Source organism: Cyanistes caeruleus, chromosome 13 (assembly GCF_971803275.1).
Source record: "Cyanistes caeruleus chromosome 13, bCyaCae1.hap1.1, whole genome shotgun sequence".
Taxonomy (NCBI): domain Eukaryota; kingdom Metazoa; phylum Chordata; class Aves; order Passeriformes; family Paridae; genus Cyanistes; species Cyanistes caeruleus.
In genome coordinates, this window is record NC_141713.1 from 20,031,998 (window position 1) to 20,056,628 (window position 24,631).

The window sequence follows — 24,631 nt, forward strand, 5'->3', positions numbered from 1 at the left end:
ATCCTTGGAGGAATTTAAGGTATTCCTCACCTTTCAGCTCTACAAGTAAGAAATGTGAAAGAAAAGTGAAGTCACTCTGTGACTACAGGGCAGATGCCACAGATTGTCTAGATAAGGTTAAACCAAAATTTATCTCTTCTGTTTTCAACAATACCAGTGACATCAGCCCTGCAGCAGACAGGCAGGATAACAAGATGGCACAGCCAGATCTGGACCTGTCTAGTGGACTCAGCTTTCACAGATGAGCTTCAGTAGATGTGAATTAGAGGAGAAATTAAAGAAATTCAGCTTTTAGAGAAGCTGGGTAAAGCTAAAAAATCCATAATTGTAATTTGTGACTTTGTCTTCGTTTAGATCTTCATTAATGTCCCTTGCATAGAGAGTAGGTATCTGCTAACAACATCTGTAGACAGATGGAAGCTCTCATTGCTGGATTCCCAGGTGCCACTCAAGTCCCAAGAACTGCACCAAACCCAAGTTACTTTTCTGACATCTCCTCCATTTCCATTTTTCCATCTCAGAGAAAATATTTTTTTCCTCCAGCTTTCCTCCTTCCCAGATTAACTCGTTTTCAAACAGCCCCAATGTCACAGCCATTTAATATGTGATGGAATTAATTCTTTGTTGTGGGCTGAGTCTCCTCAAATCAGATCCCACATTAAAAAACCTTATCTGTATATAATTAAACTCAGAATCAGTTTGCTATGTGCCTCTTGTCTTCACAGTTGAAATAAAAACCCCTGGAAAACCTCAGTGTGCTTCAGACCAAACTACACAGCAGAGCTTCCTGAATTTGCAGACATCTTAAAAGAAGATCTCCAAGAGCAGAAATTTCCCTGTTTGTCTGAAGTCTCAGGGTATTTAATGGCAACCAAGAGAAAAAACAGAACTTCAAGGAAACTCAAAAGTCTCATCGCCCAAGCAAATCATCATGTGTTAAGAGTTGTGCTGCAGCTGGGGTGATCTGAACATGCCAAGGAGGGAAGGCTTATAGGGAAAAGTAATGTCTTATCAGAGCAAGCAGTTTAGGTGGAGAAAATATATTGTACCACATCCAGAACCTTGGGAGCCTTCTCCACCTGTGTCAGCTCATGAGAAATGTTTGGAGAGTTGCAGGGGAATAGAAGGAAATAATCTATGCCCTTCTCATAAAGGCACACATCCTCAGCCCTTTACGACTGACATAAATATAAATTCAAGCCTTAAGGAGATTTACAGGATTAAGATCTGCAATCTTTTTGCTGTAAGTATCAACCCCAAGACATCCAGCTGCAACATGAATTCAATACAAGAGCTTTTCAGCTCAAAGACACCACAAAATAATGTCTGGCTCCCAGAAACCTCTCTTAAACCCAGTTAGTAATTATTTCCCATTTCAAATGTGTTTTGTCATGCAGAAAACCATGCCAGGCTCCAGCTACATCCACTTTCATTTCTGCTGTAAGTAAGACACAGTTCAAGGTCACAGAATGTTTTGGGTTGAAAGGGACTTTAAAACTCATCCCATCCACTCCCTGCCATTGGCAGCAACACCTTCCATGATACCAGGTTGCTCCCAAGCCCTGTTCAACCTGGCCTTGAACACTTCCAGGGATGGGTGTCCTGGTTTCAGATGGAACAGAGTTAATTTCTTCTCAGTAGCTGTGACAGTGCTGTGTTCTGGACACTGGTGTTTTGGTTTTTGCTAAGTTGTGTTTATACTAAGTCAAGGACCTTTTTCTCTGTGTGTGTCTGTGTGTGTGAGTGTGTGTGTGTGTGTGTGTGCATCTCCTGCTCCACCAGTGAGAAGGCACACAAAACAAACTGGGAGGGAGCACAGCCAGGACAGGGACAGCCTCAGAAGCACAACCAAACTGCACAGGTGTAAATCCCAGCTTCCCAGGGAGCCTGAGCTGCACACACCTGAAGCCAACCTTGCGGGAGTAGTGCAGGCAGTTCTCCTTGACGTGGGTCTGGAAGTAGGCGGAGCGGCACACAGCTCCACACTCAGGGCAGCAGTACGGGGACTTGTGAGCGTGGATCCTCTGGTGGGCACAGTAACTGCACTGGTTGGGCAGCATCATCTGGCACACTTGACACGTCTGATGGAAGAAAGCTTACATTAGTTAGTTATTCTCTCCTTGGGGTTTTTTCCCCCCAAATTCACCCTTAAAGGTGAAGCACAGGCATATTCCTCTAGCAGCAGCATCAACTCCACAAAGCTCTTTAACTGGTGTCCTTGTCATCTTTTCCCAACATCTTCCACAATACTTTTATTCCAAATAAAAGTACCATATTTAAACCACATCTTATATGGTTTATTTCCTTTTTTCCCCCTAAAAAAAGAAAGCAAACTCTTTCACCTCTTAGCTCTGATGATGTTCTGAATGTTCAGCACTTTCATTTCCTGACTTGAGAAGGAGAGCACTTTTCTCAACAAGCACCCACCCCACACCAAAACATCACAAGAAAGGAGGAAAATTATAGCCTGACTCCAAACACCTGCTGCTGGAGGCAGTGTTTGCCTTCCCCATCAAAACCACTGCTGTGTCTCTTGAAAAATTTCTTTGTATCAGATGAAATTTGAACTTTCCAAGACCAAAAACTATGTGTTTCTCTTACAGAAACTTCCTGATGATTAGAAATAATGCAAAGCCACTTTCTCTCCCTGTTTCATCCTTAATGAAATCCATTTTTACACACATGCTTACTATCAAAATCTCTTTGTAAGAAGCATCATTTACTTAACATGTAAAGTTTTTATGTGAATGTATCATCCCATTTTCAACAGCTGTCAAACCTCTGCTCCCTTTCACAGGTGTCTTGACTCTGTACTCCTTCAAAGCCCAGGAGCAGCTACTCATCCTCTGTAGGATGCACATCACTGGATGCCTGAGCAGGGTATAGCCAGAGCAGATCCCAGCCCACTCTGAGCTCTCCAGGAGCAAAAACTCTCTTCCAACATTTATAATCCCATGCAAAATCACTTCTCTAATTTAAGAATGAACCAGAGCACACAGCTAATTATGGATTATCAAATCAAGTAATATAACTAAATAATTTCTGTGGACTTCACTGTTGGCAGCCAGGGTAGAAACATGGGACAGAAGCCTCTAAATCTGATAAAAAAATAGAATAAAATTAATGGCCAACTCCCTTTTCTGTATCATTGCTATTTCATGCAGCACCTCTGTGATGCTCCACTACATAACATCCATCAGGGAACCGTAAAAACCCCTGCAAGGTAAAAGAAAGCATCACTTACAATAAAATGCAAAGCTATGACAAACCTGAAAGGTTCATGGGATGGAAGGGAATAAATAAGGCAGAAAATTTTTTCACTCAAAAGTGAAAACTGCAGAAATTGCCAAATACACTACAAGCTTCAAACATGATCTATGTTGCAACTTAAGTTTAGAGGGGAAACGGTTTCTCCAGGAAGGAGAGAAATGAGTGGAAAAACCACGTGGTAGGACCCCCATGTACACACAAATAGGGAATTTAAGGAAACTCAAGTGCATTTCAAATGCTGCAGAAGTCCCCTAATTTCAGCCAAGAAAAACAGTGCAAATGGGCCATGAGAACAGGAAAATGAGAAATAGAAAAGCCCCCAGGATCTCTGTGCAAGGAGCTGAGCAGCACCTTTAATTCTCCAATGCACTCTCAAATCCCCAACTAAGAGCTACAAGAAGTAAGTAATAAGCAATAAATTAGTAGCAAACAAGAGCAGTAAGTAATAAGTAAAAGCAGTTTTATTGTGGTTAAGACATTTTTTTCTAAGTGGCTTGAGATTTGCAATGGAACATTTATCTCCCTGGCATTGTTAAAACGGGACCTTTCTCGCTGTGATCTCAACTAGTATGTAAGGCAGAGTCAGCACAACCACAAACTGAAAGCACCTTTGCCCTAGTAACTCAGTCAGAAACACTCTCTTCAGATCCTGCCTTGTCAAAGCCAATTTAATTTTGATTTTAAGTCAGTTTGAGGCTCACCTCTTCCTCCCCCGCTTGTCATACCCGCTGCTCCCAAAATCAATCAGCACATGGTAAAAACCTGAATTTTCACCGCTTTGTGTGTTTGTGTGCTGGATCTAAAATATGCCCAACCCACTCAGTATTTGCTGAGCTCCTGGACACTGCTGCCTGGGGATGTCAGAGGAGCAGCTAGCTCCCCTCACCTCCTGCGTTATGTGAAAGGCTCCACACGGACCAAAACCATGCTAACATACAGCCAAAAAGTTTGGGGACTGTGAGTAAAAGGCACCAAAATTGTGGTTATCTACTTCAGGCCTGGCAGAAAGCCTGACAGAATGTGTGGACACATGACACAGGAAAAAAAAACAAGATTCAGTGAGGATAAGGCTAAATTAATTCATTGCTCCTGCAGACACCACAGAAGGAGCTGGAAGGATTCACTGACACCACACACCATGGGGGACATAAACCAGCCCAAGCCTCCAAATTCAAATTGTCTTGTGGAAGAGTCAAGACATTGGGTGGTAAATAGACAAAGAGAGAGATGATACACACAAGGATAAATGAGTAAGAACAAGGAAACTCTCATCCTTAAGCAGCATTACCTCTAGACTTGGGAAAAGTCAATGCAGCTTCTCCCTCCTGGCCACATGGAGGGAGAACAATCTGGGCTCTCCAGAGCTCTCCAGAGCAGCAACAGCCACATGGGGAAGGAAGATCTGAGCTGCAATGGGTCAGGCTACCTGCATTTCCCCAACAGCTTTACGACATCCGTCACTACAGGATTTTGAGGAAACTAAGGTACCACCACGTAAGAGGAGGAGTTTACTTGGGTAAGTAAGTGGTTAGAAGAAAAGAATAAATAGTCCTTTGATAGAGCAAGGTCTCCATGAAGTTCTGTTGGCATTTGGGCTCTTCAAAATAACCTCAAAGTATCTGGGAAAGTTATACAGCAAAGATTGATTATCAATACCCAGTAACTCAGCATGTTACAGGTAAGGGCTGACCATGAGGGCTAGCAACAAAAAGAACATGCAGGGCTAAGGGTAATAAAATGAACCAAACAAGGAACATTACTACAGCTGAGGAAGGTTCCAGCAAGAGAGAAAAACCCAAAACTGGGATCTTCCTGCTCACACTCATCCTTTTCCCAGCACCTGCAGAAGACACTAGGCCAGACATCCTGCCCAGGAGGGTTACAGGAGGCTCTGCTCATCCCCTTTGCAGCAGGAGCTGCTGCACTTGTCAGGAGCCAATGTGGCCACGCTGGACTCCCCACACTCACTGCATGGACTGCTTCTTCATTTGGCAACTCTTCTGCTTCATATGAGAAATTATAACTTGGTTCCAGATGTCACATTTTTATCTCTCTCCTAGTTTTCCATGACTTTTCAAAGAAGTCTGGCAGCAATTTGAGACATTCATTAGTCAGTTATTTCTAAAACATGTTACCAGGACAGGACTGAGTTGTGTAATGTCTGTGTTTTTCATGTACTCCCATAGCCTACGCTTTAATCAAGAGTTATTTATTACAAATTTTCTTTAATTCTGGTTTGCCTGCCACATTTCATTTGGGCTTTTCTTCCACAAGTCACATTCACACACAGAAAAATGCTCAGAAGCTCGGCCATTTTGGAATACTTGAGCTGATTCCCATTTTTACTTATTAGCTTATTCAAAAGGGGAAAAAAATTAAATAGTCACTGAGATACAGTGCAGATTGAAAAAATATACTTCTCAAAAAAAGTTTAAGTCTGTTAAACCCAACCCTACAGCCACAGAGGTGTTTGCAAATCAGGTAATTTATAATTAAAACACACAGTTTTACCCTGGGCAATGCCTGTGGAAAGGGAACTGGCATAGCAAAGAAACATTCCAGCAGTTTTATTCTCTTTGCTGTTCCAAAGTGATGGTGATGAAGTCCACATCTACTTAAGAGCTGTCCCCAGACAACAAGGGTCCACCTTGATGTGATCATCATTGAACTTCAGTTAAAAACACTTAGGCAGCAACCCTATAGCATGGAACCAGGGCTAAGAAAAAGATTCACAAGCCAAACTATCTCAAAAATATAATAATAATAAAAAAAATACCAAGGACTCAAACAGTCATAGGGGAACAGAAACTGTATTTGCAGACTGTTAATGTTATAAAAAATGCTTGCCCCTAACATATTCACACCAAAACTCCCCTACCAGTGGTGCCCGAAAGCCTCAGTTCTTCCCAACTACAACCTTTTGCAAGCTGTAATTTTTCTGCTTCAGGCAGAGCTGCAGGGGCAGCCAAGGGATCACAAACAGAAATTACCAGGATTCTCTTGCTATAAAAAAAAAATAGTGACCAATTACTGCTGAAAGTTAACCTTTAACTTCTCAGTAGCTCTCCTTTACTGCCTGGGTGGGGTCAATGCCAGCAGCCTGTACCCCTCAGCAGGGATGCTCTGACTGTAGCAGCGCCAGGTGCTGGCTCTGGGAGCACAGATCCTTCATCTCTGCCCCCTGTGCTCCCCTTCCCACATCCCTCTGGGTGACTGCTTGTGGGCCACACTGCAGTCAAGCTCCAGATGCCTGGAGGGCTTATTTCATCCATCCAGGTTACAGCACTGCTACACAACGTTTTACCAATGTGAGGAGAAGCAGCGGGCAGAGAACTGAATCTGCTGTTGCTGTGATAACTGAACTGTGCTCCTGCCCAGGTTCTCTCTAAATGAACACACATCATTGCATTGGCATGTTCAATTCATGGATGAAAAACACCCCTTAACAGAAGCTCAAGATTATTCATTTGAAGAAGAAAAACCTAGAACCCCAATGTAGAGGTTTTATCCTAATTAACCATATCCAAGCACAACAGCTATTGTTATTTCCTTAGATTATAGTTGCCTATTTTGTCATCCTAAGGAGCCAATGCTACTGAGGGAGCCTCCTGACCTTCAGCCAAAGGACATGATCACAAGACATCCCAAACTTCTCCCATCCATTCTCTCTTCTACCTTCAGCTCACTCCCCCCTCACATCAATTCATCCTCAGCATCATTGTTGCATCCCACCTCCTCCCATCGACCTTTTGTATTTGTGTCCTTGCACCTCACTAACTCTTCAACCCGCCCAAATCCAGTGTTCTCCTCAGACCTGCACCAAGACCATCTCCTACACACATCTCAATCACAACACACCAGGATACTTCAGTAAGGCACTCTAATAAAAACTTATCTCTGGAAACTAAGGTTGTTAAATAAACACAAAATGCATTTTTTGTATATGGAAAAATCCCTGGCTTAAAGCATTGGTGTAAATCTAGAAACTTGACAGCTTAGAGAAACAAAGAGGAATTGCAATGGAAAAATCTACTAGCATCACAGATCTTAGACAACATTGCATCAAATCAGCTTACTTCTGAATTTGCAAAATCTGTAGCTCTTTTCTCTTTATCATCTCAGCTGTAATTTCAAGAATTTCAGTTTCCACATCTTTTCTTTTGACCCACTGTACCAGGTTTACGTGGCAAGGTTTTACTTGGGAGGGGCTGGAGGGGCGGCCTTTGTGAGAAGACACCAAAAGCTGCCCCCATGTCAGACAGTTCTGTGATGGATTTGTCACTGGCCCAGACAGAGCCCTCGAGCAGCACCTCTGGGATAAGAGATTAGGAAAAGGTAAAAGATGCTGTGCAGCAGCTGGGAAGAGGAGTGAGAAGATGTGAGAGAAAGAGCCCGGATGCCAGAGCAGGTTCCCCTGCAGACCATGATGAATCCATGGTGACGCAGGTTGTCCCCCTGTAAACCATGGAGGAGCATAGCCATGTGCCTTGAAGGACCCTGCAGTCCATGCAGAATGCCCTTGCTGGTTTTCTGCCAGAACCTGTCACTCCCTGTGAGGCCCATGCTCTTCCAGCCTGCTCCTGAAGGACTGCACCCCATGGAAAGGATGCAGTCCTCATGCCAGAGCAGATCCTGAAGAACTGCAGCCTGTGGAAAGGACTCATGATGAGATTATTCATGACAGACTGTCTCCAATGGGAAGGACCCCATGATGGAGCAGGGGAAGAGTGTGAGGAGGAAGGCTGAGTGGGCACTTGGTTCCAACTAGAAATCTGAACTCCCACTTGCTAAAATGATCACATAGTGATCATGTAGTGGATTAAATCACGTAGTGGATTAAATACATTTTCACATCCACACTTTCAAGTCACCACTGTGACCCCATAGGCTACAGAAGACACATTCGCTCTCTTTTCTTACAATGGTGACATTAAAGGCCTCTGCTCTTTCCTCCACCTTGCAGGGTTGATTCCTGCCCATCTGTAATTATCATCTTGCAGCCTCCCAGCTCTGCCTTTTTCTTCTCACCTTGCACCCCAATTTCTTGTCTTCCTGGCCTGTCCTTCCCAGAGAGCCCGTGTCCCTCCATTACAACACTCCAGCCATGCAATACATCTCTTTCCTGTAATGCCAACACAACCAGAGTCCTGCAGACAGATCACAGAACATAGAATGGTCTGGGTTGAATGGGGCCTTGAAGCTCACTTCATTCCACCCCCTGCCATGGGCAGGGAGACTTCCCACTAGAGCAGGTTGCTCCAAGCCCTGTCCAATCTGACCCAAATCAATTTCAGAGATGCAGCAGCCATGGCTTCCCTGGATTGGAGATTGTGTTTGCAGCTGCATTAGACCCTCCAGAGGGCACCTTCTCCTCAAAGTAGGCTTGAGCAGACTATCACCACTACCTGGGCTCTCACTCCCCTGCTTGTCACCCATAGAGCTCTCCAGTCACAACTCCAGGTTGCCTGGGGCAGCATCATAGGTGCCCAGCTGGAAGAAGAATGCAGGAGCAAGACTCTTCCTTTTAGTGCCAGCTTTCAGACCCATTTCCATCCTATCCAGGACAATGCCCCTGTCTCCAGCTGTCCCCTTCTCACTCTCAGCCATGTCCCAGTCCCCAGTTCACAGCCCTGCTCCTTATCCTCTTCCCTCCAGCTGTTCTCAGTCCTCTGGGGGCTGCAGGACCACCAGGGCCAGGCATAGGTGGGGAAAGAGGAGAGGGTGGGATTGTTGCCTCATGGCAATAGATCATACACTGATTTAAGTAGATCATGGAGCAGCACTTTGATTTTTCTTCCTCACCATCTCCTTTTCATCCTGATGCTCTGGTTTGGCCTTGGGTGCAGGCTCTGCTATCCTGACACTTTGTCTTCACTCCTGGCAATCCCTGCCTGGAGCTCCATCTCCTCAATACGCTTTCATTGTAACATCTTCCATCCCTCTGCTTCTACAAAATCCACAGGGAAAATCTCCATATAAAACAAAATCCATCCTCGCTAGTACCTAAGGACTGCATTAATCACTTTTGGTTTGGGACAGGGAGAAAACTGCTTTACGAGGCCAAGGGAATTTTTTGCTCATTTTCAACCCTCTTGTTTTCTAAATTAAAACATGAACTTGGAGGGGGGAAGGAAGAGAAAAAAAGGAAAAATACAGCTGCTGCCTTTCTTTTTTTGCTGCTGGGAAATTATCAGGGCAGCATGTGGTTCTACTAACTCCTGGCAAGTTTTATCCAATAAATTATAAAGCATTGATTTAAGAAGGGGATGGAAGAAGAAAAAGAAAAGGCAGCAATAAAATTGCTTTTAAATTACTCATGTAGGTGGTACATAAACAGGATACATCACAACTCACTGAAAAATTCTAACTGGACAAAAAAAAAAGAGAAAAGAACATGAAAAAAAGTAAGGAGAACAAAAGGTTCAAGAAAATTCAGACATCCCAAGTTTATATTTTGTACTTTATTTGAGTTATTAGCTACCTTGGTGGATTCTGGGTGGTCAAGTCAAATAAGAAAGGAAAAGAAAAAAAGGATTAAACATCTCTGGTTACCAGTAGATGGACAACTATGCCTGAGAGGGTCAGGAAGTACTTCTAATTCTTGCACATGTTATTGTGCACTGGTCTGTCTTTGCCAAGAAAACAAATAAGCTCTGTCTCAGAACCAGTTTGCGTCTTTTGTTCCATTACTTCTGCTGCAAAGCTCTTCCAGAATTCATTACCATGATGATTACAGATTGTCCTCTGATTTTCTATGTAAATCTATGTCAGTCTGTTCTTGCATCATCATTGCCCCTAAATTTAAAAGCTCATTTCTATAGAGATCACACCAGATACAGGGTGAGTGTGGATACAGAGGACACCCTGTAATGAAAAGCACATCCTAAAGGCAGGAACCAGGAGCTGCATGGGCTTTGTTCCTCTCCTGTAATTTGAGCCCTGAAAACTGTCTGATGCTGACAAATTGCCCAGAGCAATTCCTGTGAGTACAGGAAGCACTTCTTGTGGGCAGATTTAATTTCTGGTGGGGGAAAAAAGTACTACTAAGCTCACCTTAATCCTTTGTCTGCTTCAGTGCTGAAGGAGACCCACCCTCATTTACCAGGCCTTTTCCAAGCTAAACTCATAAAGGGGTTTTAATTTCCCCTTAAGAGATCATATTTCTATTTCTGGTCATTCTTCCCTCACTTATTCCAGTCTATCCTGATAAACAAAACACACTCCTCTCCAGCTTGGTTATTTCTAGCAAGAGGGAGCATTACCACAGCCCTGACTGGTGCTGCAGATTGACATCCTGCACAGTTGTGCCACCGCAGTTGTTCAAAGACTTCTCAAGACCAAAAATGCTGCCTTTGATTGCTTTTCATACCATTCCTACTCAGTCTTCAAGATCATCTAGATCCTCCTGTAAAATACTCCCCACTTTTCATGATTTCTTACTTTGTTTGATTCAGCAAATTTTTTAAAACAGTCATCCTCCAAGGTCTCCTTAACATAAATATTAACTCCACAGATACCCAAAACCATCCCTCAAGAGATATCATAAAAACCTGATCCCAGCTGCAATTATTTCTGGGAGTTTACCTGATTGTGCTCCCAACCTCAAAATCTAGCCTCTCCAGTATATCCATTCTTCAGGCAGTACTCTAACAACCATCTCATTGAACATCAAGGAGATGAGAATAAATTCATTTCTCTATTCCAAAAATCAAGATTAATTTGGCATAAACTACACCTATTTAAATATCCTTCCCCACCTCAGCCCCCAGAAATCTTGCTCTAGAACACACCACTGTATCAGACCAAACAGACCTGAAATTACCTGGACAAGTATAATGGCTAAATGAAGCACAGCTTCTGGTTTGAACAAATCCAGCCTACCAGCTATTCAAATTCCCATATTGCTTCCTTCTGGCAGTTCTGTGATGGAAAAGCAGTACACAGGTCCCACTGAGCAACTTGATTCACAAGCTTGTAAAAATTGTAGAATTGGCCTGACTAGTCGCCAAAAAAAAGGCAAAGTCACTCTGACCCATTAAGATGATCCCTTCAAAACATACATCTAATAAATCCAGTTCTTTGTGTTTCTGAAGTGGTTTATTCAAGCCTGCATCCTCCCTGCAAGCCATGGAGATCCCATCCCACCATAGTATTCGGCTGGAATTACCTTCATCCTACACATATTCTGTACCAAAATAAACCCTGCTGTACTCTGAGCAACTTCAATCATGTACATGTTTAAAAATATAACATTAAGGTCAAGCTCTCCAACGTTTTTTTAAAGGTCTTTCCTCTAGAAAACCACAGCACCTTCTCAACCACATCATCATCCCCCTCTCTTCCTCCCACTTGATCCAAATCTCCTCCTTTCCCTGCTGCCCAGACCTCATCCCTATCTTTCTTCCTTCCTGCAACAGAACTGTGACCCAGCCATGTGGCTACATCTAGGAATGTAATTTACCCGTTATCTGTCCTATTTACATGGGATTTACCCACTGCCATGGAGGAATGTAACACCAGGTATTTCCCAAGCCGTCATCTGGAAGAAAGAAAAAACCCAACAATCCCCTTTCAAGCAGCTCTGGGAAACCTGAAAATGTCAGAGTAATTCACGAAGTTATGATAAGAAATTCCAATAAAAGTGAAAAGTCTTAAGTATCAACACAGTTGTTCTGCCCAGTGGACATAGCTGTTTTGAACCACCACTGAGGAGCTTAAATATGTTCACCACAGGTGTTACATCAATGCCTTCCTCAGCGACGCAATTTCAGAGAATCAGAGAATCCCAAACTGGTTTTGGTTGGAAGGACCTTGAAGAACCATCTCGTTCCCCCCCTGCCATGGGCAGGGACACCTTCCACTACACCAGGTTGCTCCAAGCCCCATCCAACCTTACCTTGAACATTTATGGAGACGGGGCAGCCACAGCTTCTCTAGGCAGCCCATGCCAGGACCTCACCCCATCACAGGGAAGAATTTCTCTACACCCAAGTTCTACCACTGCACCAAAAAACAAGTGTCCTGGCACAACTCTGCAGATGGAAACCAGAGATTTTAACCACTTCTACCACATAAGAAAGCGTTTGCAAAATCAGTCACTTGATCCTCTCCTGCTTATACCAATACTTCTCTTTTTTCTGACCAAAACAGAAAGAACAACCCAAGAAATTAACGCAGAGTCAGGGTAATGTCTCAGAAAGGGGTGGCCATGTTCTCCTATTCCAGGAGTTTATGACACATATTTCAACAGCTTCACCTACAACTTTCTCACACCATGAGTATTAATAGCATTAGATTCATTAATAGCCTATATGCAAAACCTTCAGCTTCTCAGACCTTGATACTGCTGGGAGCTACACTTCGTTATCCACATGAGACACACAAAGTGAAGGTTCATCCATACCTTTTCCCTTGGACAGCTCAGAGAATCAGGGACCCCTATGAAATCACTGAATTTCACCCATCCTTTTACCTCAGCCCAGTGACACCAAACACCTGGGCTCTGGTAAAAGGCAGTGGGACTGTTTCCATCAGCTACTGCTAAATCCAGACACACAATTATAGGCATGGGGCACAAATGCTTATTTCCTTTAGAAATGTAACAGCTTTACTGAAACATGTTCTGGGAACAGCAAAGAGCACCACCCAGCAGCCTGGAGGACAGCAGATACAGTAGAAAAGGACTCCCAGAGCAGTGCATGCATCCTGTGGACTGTAAGTATGCGAAGATCTAACACGGAGGAACTGGTTTCAGAAGCTCAAAAGTAGCTTCTTTTTCCAGTGCTTCTCTTCAGAAAAATACCACAAAAATAATCTCACATCTAGCAGAACTACTTGAAGTGAGAGGCGTAAACTCTATTCTTGATTAAGTTACAGAATAAATTATTTGATTACAAGCTAAAAATACTTACTATCACACATTCTTTTCCTCTTTAAGAAGCTCTTGAATAGATAATCCCGCAGAACAGAAATAGGAAGTACATTTTTAATGCCACTGATTAACCTTTTACCTCACTTTGGAGCACTCACTGCATCCCTTCTCCTGGAAGTTTTAATGCCAGACTGCTGACATTTCCTAAAAAGCATTATAGTTGAAAAATAAGTTCAGGTGTTGACAGAGTGAAGTGCTCACTGGCCTGCCTCAGGCAAGAAACCTGATTCCGTGGCCACACTGATCCCTTTTGGCCTCACCATTTTTTACGACATCAAAAACACTCAGCCATAACCTATTTTTTTGGTGGCCGATGAATTAAAGATAACAAAGATTCTAAATGGGACCACAGCAACCTCAATACTCCTCCAAGCCATTCAAGTAGCACAAGAAGGCTCTGGAGAGTGGAGGTGCTCTGGCAGCCACAGCAGAGATGTGGTCATCCTCAATGATGCCTCAAATGATGGCGTGGAATCCTGGTTTTTGCAGCCCTTGCTTTGGGAGCCAGCTCTGCTGGCAGCCACACAAACCTGGAAAGCTTTCACCTCATCCAAAGAGATGAGGAGAAAGGAGTCCTCCTCCTCTTCAACTGCAGGTTGGTCAACACTTAAATAAGACTGACCATGTCTTCCAAAATAAAAGCCATAAACAAAGTGTATGGTCCTAGTAAACAACAACAACCATCTTCTCCTCATCAGGAGAAACCTAAACTGGAGTTTAAATTAAGGGGATTCCAGCCAGGTCCATAAAGGTGGTGGAGACCTGAGCAGGAGGAAGGCAGGAAGCCACTAACAAGACTCTTGAACCCTGCTATGCCATCACAGCACCCACTCGCCCTGTAGCACCCAAAGGGCAAAAGTAGCCAGAAGCTGCCTTTCACCCCAGGTACCACAGCAGGCCTGTCCAACACACAGCTGAACACACCGACAGCAACAATAACACCCAATGCACAACATGTTACACGGAAGGTTCTGGCACCAGCTCCAGGAAAGGCAACATTAAACTGTGCCAGATCTCCTCCAGTCATGCTTAGAGCACAAAAACCTGTTTCAGGTAACACTCCGCTGATTCTCCCCTACAGCTTTTCTGCATACCTCATCCAAGCGATCTTTCATCTCCATCACCTTTCTTCGATACTCAAGGCTCTCCATACTCTCCTTACTATGCTTTTTTTACTGGCAAATGGTAGAAAGAAGACAAGCAAATAACACTAAACATCTCTTCACGTGCCATGTGCATTCCAAATCCTCCCCATAAGCACTTTTTTAGGCAAAGTGATTCATTTGCCACCAGGATGCCTGCTTTTTCCCTTGAGGACAATCTCTTTAAACTTGGAGAGATTTAACTAATAACATTAAAATGATGACTTACCAGTCTCTCATTATCTTCTGAGGTTCTCTGGTAATGAGCTGCTAAAGAAGTGTAATCCTGCTCCTGCTTGTTACACTCCAAACACTTAAGTCCATGACGGATTAGCCTCTGTGGGTCCGTGTAGAGAGGCAAGGCTGGCTGAGTGTTTGCAGAAATCCATACCCCGCCTCCTGAAGCAGCACTGGACTTCGGTGGAGGAGAGGATTGAGCTGGAGAGACTGAAGAGCTTGTTGGAGGAGGTGAAAACATTTGGTCTATGGAAATTGGTTTCATGAGCAGCTGAGAACACTGCATGATAAATCCTTTGCTCTTATGATCTCGTGCATGTTTAAGCAAGCTACACTTATTAAAAAAAAGGAGCATAGTTGAACACTGAGTGCACATGACTTCAATGTGAACACTTCGCCTGCTATAGTGTTGAGTCAGGCTTTTCTCTAAGGCAAATGAGTCCCCACATTCCAGGCAACAATACCCAGAGGCAGGTAAATTAATACTGGTGTCAGGCGGGGGGCTGAGGTTCGGAGTATATATCGGCACTGGATTGGCACTGTGCAGCACTTTATGGAATGCCTCCATGACAACGGGAGCAGCTTTCTTCACTTGGTGCACCAGCGGCACTGACATCTGTGTCACTTGAGGCTGGTTTCGCCTCTGGGCTGATGTCTTTGCTGTAACAGAAGCAGCAACACTGTGAGGGACCAAGTTGAGATTTGCCAAGTGCACAGCTTTGGGAAGAAGGCTGGAGGTGGTCGTGTTGGACGGCTGTGCCACGGCACCCTGCTGCTGCCTCTTGACCCCCACTTTTATGGCACCGTTGCCGCAGTTTGGCAGTGGAGATAAGGACACTGTACACGTGCTGTTTGCAGTGTCCATTTTCATGCTGTCTGAGTAAGGACCCATAACATTTGACAGCTGGATAGTCACAGCAGCCCCATTTTTGCTTGAATTTTTGCCAGTCTCACTTTCTGTAACTGCACTAGTGTCAGGGGACGGAAAAGATTTGATAAACTCCTCAGCAGAAGAGGTTTCTGCAGGTGACTCTTCTGAAGATTTGCCCAACTCATCATTTTCTGGCAAAATCCTAGTTACAGTCCTTTTAATTTCACCGGAAGATGTCTTGATAGTCTTTATTCTAACTTTGGGAATGGCTGGTGGAGAGCCAGCTGCCATGGAAGGAGAGCCTTTCCCACTGCTGTCGCTGCACACACTCCGAGGACTCTCAGGCTGCTTACTAGCCTTCCTCACCACCTCCAAGGGGCTTCGGGGACTCTTTGGCGACTTGGGCATTTTTGGACTTCCCTTCGTCCCATCTTTAAAAGGACCAGGTTCCTTGGTAAAATTTGGCTGATCGCTTTTTGGAATACACACAACCTTTTTGGCCTGAAGAGCTACTAACGCTGCCACACAGGATGACAGCTTGGAATGAGCTGGCTTTAGCCTCTGCCGAGGTGGTATTGAAGAAGACACGTTCAGCTCGGGCACAGACCCCTTGCCATCTCCTAAATTATTGTGAGGGAGGTCTCCAAACACCAAGCCTTCTCCAAGAAAGCTGTTGGTGTCTAACAAGTCCTTGCTTGACTCCGCAAACCTCTCTACTGCTCTCTCTTGGTCTCTCCTGCTCATTTCCAGCCTATTCTCTGGCTGGCAGTGGATTTCCATCTTCTGTTCCTTCTTACAGTACTGATCAAACATGCTTAATTCGGGCTCTGGCACCTTCCTAAGATGATCTAGGACTGAAGCCCCTGTTGGTACATATATTGAAGGTGGTGGAAAATAGGGAGTTTGGGCATGTTTGGGTTTATCCCCAGTACTGTTCTCTTTGAATGTATCCTCTGGTTCAGGGCTGGAAATGGGGCTAAACTGACTAAATGTTGGCAAAGGCTCTGACTTGGACTCGTCCAGTTTATCAGAGTAACCTCTCGAGCTGTCACCATTAATAAAAGTTGACTCAAACTTGCCATAATTGTGGACTAAAGCATGAGCCTCGGCTGGCAGATCGGAGCCACGAAACCCATTGTGCAACAGACCAGTTCCAAGGTGATTCCCCTCCTTTTCTGCCTCAAAAGACTCCTGGCGACTCGTGTTCTTCACTATTACACTCACAACAGGTGCATCAGAAGGAGGCATAGAGTGGGTTAAGGACACATTCTCATCGATGCACATTCCCGATGACTTCAGGTGATTCTCACTCTCCTCCCCAGCTGATGGAATGGTCTCCTTAGCATCGAGACTAGTTGGATCAGGGATGTCAAAAGCAGCCAAGAGGTCATCAAAGTCAGGGGTTTTCATGTCCCCCATGATGAAAGCTACAATTAAAAACACAAAAAATACTTTGTCAAGTACATTTTTCCCCAAGGACAAACTTCACAAGACCCATGCGCATCAACATCTGTGACAAAAATCACAGCTGCACAAAGGCCAGGATGTGGGCAGAGCTGCTCCTCAGAAGTGCTTCAAGCAGCATGGTGAGAGGCAGCAAGCATTCCCTTACCCCAGGATCCCTGAGAACACAGCTGGCACAAGCACAACCTTTGAAATGACATCAAGCTCATGCGGGGGATGTCTTTCCAACCTGTCAGGTGCATCGCTAATCCAAAGCTAGCCATCATCATGAGCCTCAACAGAAGGTTCTGAAGTACATTAGTGGAGGGTTTTTTTGTTTGGCTGGGGTTTTGTAGAGCTCATAGGCAGCAATTGCTGCTGATTTCTCAGCAGATTGTCACATTTGAAGAACGCAGTCCTTCCTCAAGGAAGGCAGAGGCAAACAGGTGGCCCAAGAGACATAGATCTGAAAAGGGAGATGACTCCCCAACCTAAGCAATTTAAATAATAGAAGTCTTCAGTAAATATTTCAATACAGCAGCTCCAAGAAGCGTTATTTGAAACGGGGCAATTCTTAATTAGGATGTGCAGCAAAAACCATCCAAAGATAAGGAACTATATCCAAATTGTGAGAAAAAAAATTATGTTCCCAGCCAGCTCTTTCTTTCTAAGCTCTTCAGAAAGGAAGTGGGGACTTGGAACACTTGACACAGCAACCTACAACAGGAATAATCAAGCTCTGATGAAATGCATAGAAGCTGACAGCACAGAATTACTAGAACATTTGTGTTCACCACTGTCAGGGACACCAAAATATTTTCAAGTTGGTACAATACAGAGATTTCACAAACATTTAATGAGTCATTCTTTTAACATATTTTATTTATATATATTTATATATTTTATATTTCAAATTTATGTGAACTGGTGCACGCTGTACTTAGCAGAGGGGAAGAAAACCAAAATGTGTCAACAGAACTAGCAGGGCACCAATTCCTGCTTGGCAAAGAGCATCCACAGGCAAGGTAAGTCCTGCCACACTTGATTTGGGCTGCAACAACACTGCCAAAGCCAGCAGCAAGCAAGGGAGACTGAGGGGGTGGCAGGATTCCAGGACACCAGGGAAGAACTGGGAGCAGAGGTGCAGGCAGGGAGGAGGACCATGGGACAAGGCAGAGGGAGAGAGAGAAGCCACCTGATGGCTTCCCAAAAGGGGACTGATTTAAGGCTGCTGTTGTTATTGACGGTTCAGTTTAGAAGTCTGTCAAGCCTCACATTCAAACCAAACAAAGCTCAATCCTTCTGGCCAGGCTGCTGGAATGGGGAACAACTCCCAGGCCAGGAGAAATCAATTCAGAGCACAGGGACACAGTGGTCTTTGAGCTTTAGCTCAGCCATTCCTCCAGACAAGTCCCAGAGTTGCTGCTTTGGTTAATCTACTGCAAAACACTATGCAGAGATTTACTTGGCTTAAAAGTGGCTTGTTGTGGCTGAACTTATACTTGTTCTTAAATTAAACCACAAATATGGAGGTGCACAGAGGGATATGCAATCATTTACAACCACGTCCCTCAAGGAATCACAGCTGGGCATGAAATCCTTGGAAGCCCAAATTCTCACACAATCCACATCCCCAGTACTTGATAAGGACTTTGGAAACAACACAGATTACTGTAGCTGGCAAAGGCATGGACCTGAAACTTCCAATTCCTTTGGGTGGGAAAGCTTGTACCAGCTGGGAGATAGCTAGGCACCACACAGCTCCCGAAATTTCTGGTACACAAGTCCTTCCACGAGGAAGACGCTTCATTCCATAACCTGGCATGCTTGAGTTTTGTACAGAGAAAAATGAGCCTGCCAATCACTCTTGACCTCCCCACTTTGGAACACCTTCAAACATCTGTGTTTCAAAATGCAAGACAAAATAAATCCCATGTATCTGTAGCATCTCAAAATAACCTTCTCTTGGATGAAACCTTGCTTTTTCAGAAGAATTTGTGTTCATCTTTGAGTCTTATAAAACACCATTTTACTGTCTATGCAATCATGAGGGCACAAGTCTCTACCCAAGTATTTCTCTACAAAACTGCATCTTAACCTTGTCATAAATAAAGCTACACTTGCTCAAAATAAAGCAAGCTTTGACCAGATTCTAGAGAATAAGTATCTTATTGACAGAAATTATTTTTAAATAACATAAATTTAAACTTGCCTTAATACTGTTTACCTTTGATCGCAGATAACAAACAGAAAAAGGATATGAAAGGAAATCATGTGAACTAGCTTGTGAGGAAAGCTGAAAATAAAGACCATTGTCCTTAATCCATCATTCTTGTGCAAAGGACTGAGAACCCAAGCTTGGGATCCAGTGAAAACGGAGGTTGAGATTTGCAAAGCAGTAGAAGAGGTGAGTAAACGAGCAAAGAGGAACTTACAGAGTAATGAATGTATTTCAGTGTGTAAACTCAACCTCACTATAGCACATTTCTCCAGGAATCAGGAAACTTAGAAGGCTCCAAGCCATCCAAAAAAAACCCTGGGCAAAGATGTGAAATCCCAGGGCCATGTGCGACCGATAAGCTTCAAAGTCAAGGAGGGGCACCACAGGACCCACATCCTGCACTCATTCCATACAGACCTTTTGCTAGTGGTCTATTTCCAGGGACTTCTGGAGATTTCAAGTAGATGCTCTGCAACTTTCAAACTAGGAAGGAGGTTTGAGATTGCCACTCAATAGCAAAGCATGAAACCCCAGTTACACCAAGGAAATTAACTGAAGAATGGCATGCGTTGGAAGGGACCTCGATGACCATCTAGTTCAAATCCCCTGCTGTACGGGATTATTTATCATATACGTTGCCCTTACTACACATTAGTAATCCTGCGAAACAACAGCGTACAAGGGAAAATATCGGCCAAGGGCCGCTCAAGCCGGGCTGGTGTCTCCGGGAAGGGATGCAGAGACTGCCTGACCCTGGAATCCCATGGGAGGGCAGGGATGGCAGGAGACGAGAAGCGCGGGGAAGGCAGGGGATGAGGGTGGCGGCCTCGCAGCGGCTGTCAGGGCTGCGGAGGAGGCACGGGGCAGCCGCGGCTGGCGGAGGGCTAAACCGGTGCGCGGCTCAGTGCCAGGCGGGACCCGGGGCTGTAACAACCGTGAAAGTTTCATGAGCCCGGTGCGGCTCCCGCTGCGAACGGGGCCGCCGGGCTGGGGGACTAGTCCGGCCCGTGGCACTGCTGCGCACACAGAGACACACACCCACACACACACCACCCCCGGCCCACGCCGCCCCACCCGAGACAAAGGCCGGCCCCGCCGCCTCCCGCGCTGACAGCCCGGCTCGGCCCGGTCCCGCCGCACGTGGGCCGCCCGCCGAACTTAGTTTGTCCCGGCGCCGCCGGGCCGGGCCGGGCCGGGCCGGGCCGGGCCGGGCCGGGCCGGGCCGCCGCGGGTACCGCAGCCGATCCGGGGCAGGGACTGAGGAACGGGGAGAAACGGCGGCCTGCGGGCCGGAAGAGCCGGTGCGGGCGCACAGGGCTCGGTGCGCCGGCGGCGGGGCCGCCCGCCCTGCCCGCGGGGCGGCAGCACCGCCCGGCCGCGGGGCCGGCGGGAGGGAGGGAGTGGAGGGAGGGAGGGCGGAGGGCAGCGGGGGGGCGGGCCCGGCGCGGCCGGGCCCGGGCGGCCGGGCAGGACTCACCCACGCAGGCGGCTCCTCCGGGCCCACCGGGCCCGCGCGGCCTCACCCCGCACCGGGCACCAACGGCCGCAACATGGCGGCGGCGGCAGCGGGTGGGGCCGGGGGCGGGGAGGGGCGGGCCGGCCACAGTGGAACCGCCTCCCTTCCCTTCCCTTCCCTTCCCTTCCCTTCCCTTCCCTTCCCTTCCCTTCCCTTCCCTTCCCTTCCCTTCCCTTCCCTTCCCTTCCCTTCCCTTCCCTTCCCTTCCCTTCCCTTCCCTTCCCTTCCCTTCCCTTCCCTTCCCTTCCCTTCCCCAGGAGTCACCACCCCTGAGGTCCGCGCTCGCCCTCCGGGAGGCTCCTGACCGAGGCCTCCACGGACCCGGCCCGGCCCGGTCCCGCCGCCCTCTCACGCCGCCGAGGCCCCGCGCTCCTGTTCTAAGGTTTCCTCACCAAACCCTGCCCCGAGAACGGCTCCCCTTGCATTGCCCGCTCCGTGTCCTCAGCTCCTTCCTCGCTGTGTCCCGCACCCACCGTGATGAGGTTTGCTCACAATGACATTGGTGGACTCACTGATCTCGCATGAAGGCGCGAGAGAAGATGTGTGGAGCTCCAGGCAGGTGAGCCTGACTCTGATCCCTGGGAAGGTGACAGAACCAGTAACCCCTGGAGACAATTCCAAACACCGCGAGGACAAGGAGATGTCTGGGATCTGTCAGCACAGGTTACAAAGGGCCTGATAACCTGATGCCTTCTGAATCAAAATTACTAGAACGGTGGATTTAGATTAGAGGTTAAGGGAGACATTCTTCCCTGTGAGGGTAGTGAGGCCTTCTTGTTTGTCCAGAGAAGCTGTGCCTGCCCCATCACTGGAGGTGTCCAAGGCCAGGTTGGATGGGGCTTGAAGCAACCTGGGCTAGTGGAAGGTGTCCCTGCCCAAGCAGGGTCTGGAGCAGGATGAACTTTAAGGCCCTTCTCAAGCCAAACCGATTCTATGGCAAGTTCAGGGGATGAGGAGAGGGTGGTGGATATTGTTTGTTCTCCACCCATGTGGAGAATCATCTCATTGGCTCCTCAGCACAAGAGAGACATGGACATACTGGAGAGACTCCAGCAAAGGGCCATGGGGATGATGAAGTGGTTGAAGCACCTCCCCTGTAAAGAAAGGCTGAGAGAGGTGGGACTGTTCATCCTATGAAAGAGCAGACTCAGGGAGGGCTCATCAATGTCTGCAAGTACCTGCAGGGAGGGTGCAGAGCGGAAGGAGCCAAGTTCTTCCCAGTGGAAGGACTGGAGGCCATGGGCACATGCTGATACACACCAGGAAATACTTTTTCCCTGTGATGGTAGCCGCAGGCTGGCACAGGTTGCCCAGGGAGGCTTTGGAGTCTCCATCCTTGGAGGTGTTCAAAAGCAGTCAGGATTTTCTGAGCAGTCAGCATTAACTGGCCCAGCTCGAGGCTGGACCAGATGACCTCAGGAGATGACCACTCCTATCGTAATAAATAAACAGTATTTCTTGAGGTTGTCTTCCCATGAACTGACATTTTAACCATCTACCCCCAGTACCAGGCCTACAGCATTGCTCATACTACATTTGTTTCTCATCTAGTTAAATAATTATTTTTTTCTTTGTCATCATGGGCAGAAAAAATCTTTTCTTCTAACTGACACATGTAGCTTCACATCCTTGATTTCTGAATCAGTGTCATCACTTTTCTCCTTTTGGAGGCAATAGCCAGTTTCCAAAAACGACCAGAAGGACAGAGGGAGTCACAAAAAGAAAACATTTTCAAAATTGCAACTGTTACCTGTAATTTTAGCACATGTCTATGAAAACCTCTAAATTGTATCTAGTAAGAGAGATGTCATTGTTACACAATTTACTAAGAGCTGTCACAGTCCTGAACAAGTTGTAGCTTGCTGGAAAGCTGTGGTGATTTGAAGGCTTGTGAGAATTAAGAAATGTAATGCCAGTGGGAATGTAGCTCCATCCCTCAGATGGTCAAGGAGTAGAGACAGCCCTGGAGTTGCTGGGGTCCCTTCCTCAAGAAAGCAGATACACAAAATGCTCTAAGAAGAGTCTGTGTCTTTCAGTGCCACCTAAAAATCACATTCCTTTTCTTATTTTTAGTCCAGTGTAGTGATTTGACAAATTTGGAGGCAAGACATCTTCCTCCTCTTTGTATTTCTTTTAAAGTTCAAATTTGTCCCTTTAGGCTTGTTTTGTAAAGGTTGTGTAATCCCCTACCCTGGAAGTATCCAAGGCTGGACAGGTCTTGGAGCGCCCTGATCTAGTAGAAGGTGTCCCTGTCCATAGCAGGGGTGTGGAATAGGATGAGCTTTAAGTTTCCTTCCAAGCCAAACAAGTCTGGGATTCTGTGATTTGATGTGGAAAAGACAAAAGCTGTTGATCTGAGGAGATGTAGAGAGCAGCACTCCGCACTTGGGAGGAGCAGGGAGCAACATTGGTGGGACCCACCGGTGGCACCTCAGAGAAGGAAGTCATTGGATGAAATACTCTTAAGCTATGTCCAACTATGTGTAAGACCTTAATATTCAATTCTTAATCTGCTTGGAGTTGTTGGTGCTTGTTTTTTAGCTGGAGGAAATGGTTCTTCCCAGGTGCTAGTGTGTTGAAAAGTGTATGGAGGCAGTCAGGCTGGCAAGGACAGTGAGACCCATTTTATTTTCGGTAACAAACATCACAAAGTCTTGAGCATTCATGTCTAAGCAACTGTCAGTTTTCACATCAGCAATTCATTTGTTTCTGCCAGAGGTCTATGTTATAGTGAATTACCTTGAGCTGTTTGCAAAACTTGCATGTTACAAAACTATAATTAATGTTTCAGAAACTCTGGGGAAGATTTGTTTTTGGCAGGGTGAGTATGAATCCCCAGACACAAACATTCTTCTAAGATAACAGCGTAGCCCTTGGTGTTATCTACACACACAGGGAAAAAAAAAAAAAAGAGAGGTGTAACTTAAATCAGGGTAATTAATTACATAGATGTCTTCTGCATACCTTTAAAACCATTTGCACCTATCACTCTGGCTTTTTGGTCTTGCTCACTCCCAGGGCCTGCCCTCTTCATTTCCTCAAACTGTTTTTTCTGTCTTTTTCTTTGACACAAATATTGATGAGCCTATGCATCTCTTCAATGAAGACCTGTCTGTACAGCCACTGATCCACAATAAATATGGGAAAACCTGCCTCTACTCCACATCCATGCTCCCTCAGCACAACCTGTAGTGGTTGTGATACTCTCTTGCAGTGATGGAACCCTGACCTTAAATTCCTGAGCGAAATCTAAAAGAACAAAGCTATGTATCCCAGTGAGCTGGGAACAGGAATAAGAACCATAATGTGGCAAAATCCCAATAGAGAAGGACTGTTTCATACACTGACACGTCTGAATCACGTTTGTTGGAATTTGGTGGATTCCCAGTTGGAGACATGATGGGATAGATGGATTTCCTGCAGGGAGGTTGCATCAAACCCTGCTGAAATGCCAAGGATGCATGTTGCCTCTATCAGCATTTTCTGGTGCAATACCAAACCCGTTCTACTGCTCAACCAGAAGACCGGGAGAATAACTTCCAGACAGCCAGTTTTCTTCACCCATGAGAACTGCAGGCTCCCAGGCAGTATGGACACACTCCAAGGTCTGGGCAAGCAAGGACCCTGTGTGCAGTCCTCTGTGCTGGCAGCAGAGCCCTTTGTGTTGCTCGGCCCAAGTAGAGCTGATGTGACCCCTCGAGGGGCTCCTCGTGACTGCTGAGCATGAGTGGGATTCACTGTGACCCCTCTCCTTCTCCAGCTGCCTCTGAACAGACTCACTCCCACACTCCAGCCTATGGCAAGAGAACCTTCTCAAGATTCTCTTCTGATGAAGCAATGTCTCCTGTGGCTGCAGTGTTGGGTCTGGTCCTGGGTCTGCAGTGGCTGGGGAATGCCATGGTTTCCCCATACATTTCCCAGGATGACAAGGGCTTGAGCTGTTCTTGCCTTTGTTCCTCCATTTGCCCCATGTGATGGCAGTGGGACAGCTCTGTGAACC

At 46.0% G+C, this 24,631-nt stretch overlaps 1 protein-coding gene across 9 annotated transcripts in view; it reads right to left on the minus strand.

The window, feature by feature from the left end:
- ZNF592 (zinc finger protein 592) overlaps positions 1 to 21,630 on the minus strand; it is a 37,268-nt gene extending 15,638 nt beyond the window's left edge. For 2 of the 9 annotated variants that reach the window (XM_086848568.1, XM_086848564.1), the window contains exons 1-3: positions 20,593 to 20,728; positions 14,573 to 16,878; positions 1,903 to 2,081 (exon numbers count right to left, since the gene is read on the minus strand). In XM_086848568.1, coding sequence (XP_086704694.1) covers positions 1,903 to 2,081; positions 14,573 to 16,870 — 2,477 coding nt within the window. In that variant the 5' untranslated portion in view covers positions 16,871 to 16,878; positions 20,593 to 20,728. Of the gene's footprint in view, positions 1 to 1,902; positions 2,082 to 14,572; positions 16,879 to 19,532; positions 20,164 to 20,189; positions 20,289 to 20,592; positions 20,729 to 20,895; positions 20,972 to 21,023 lie in introns of those variants that run through there. The other 7 variants (XM_023934375.2, XM_023934374.2, XM_086848569.1 and 4 more) reach the window with 7 other exon arrangements.
- Positions 21,631 to 24,631: the final 3,001 nt, after the last annotated feature.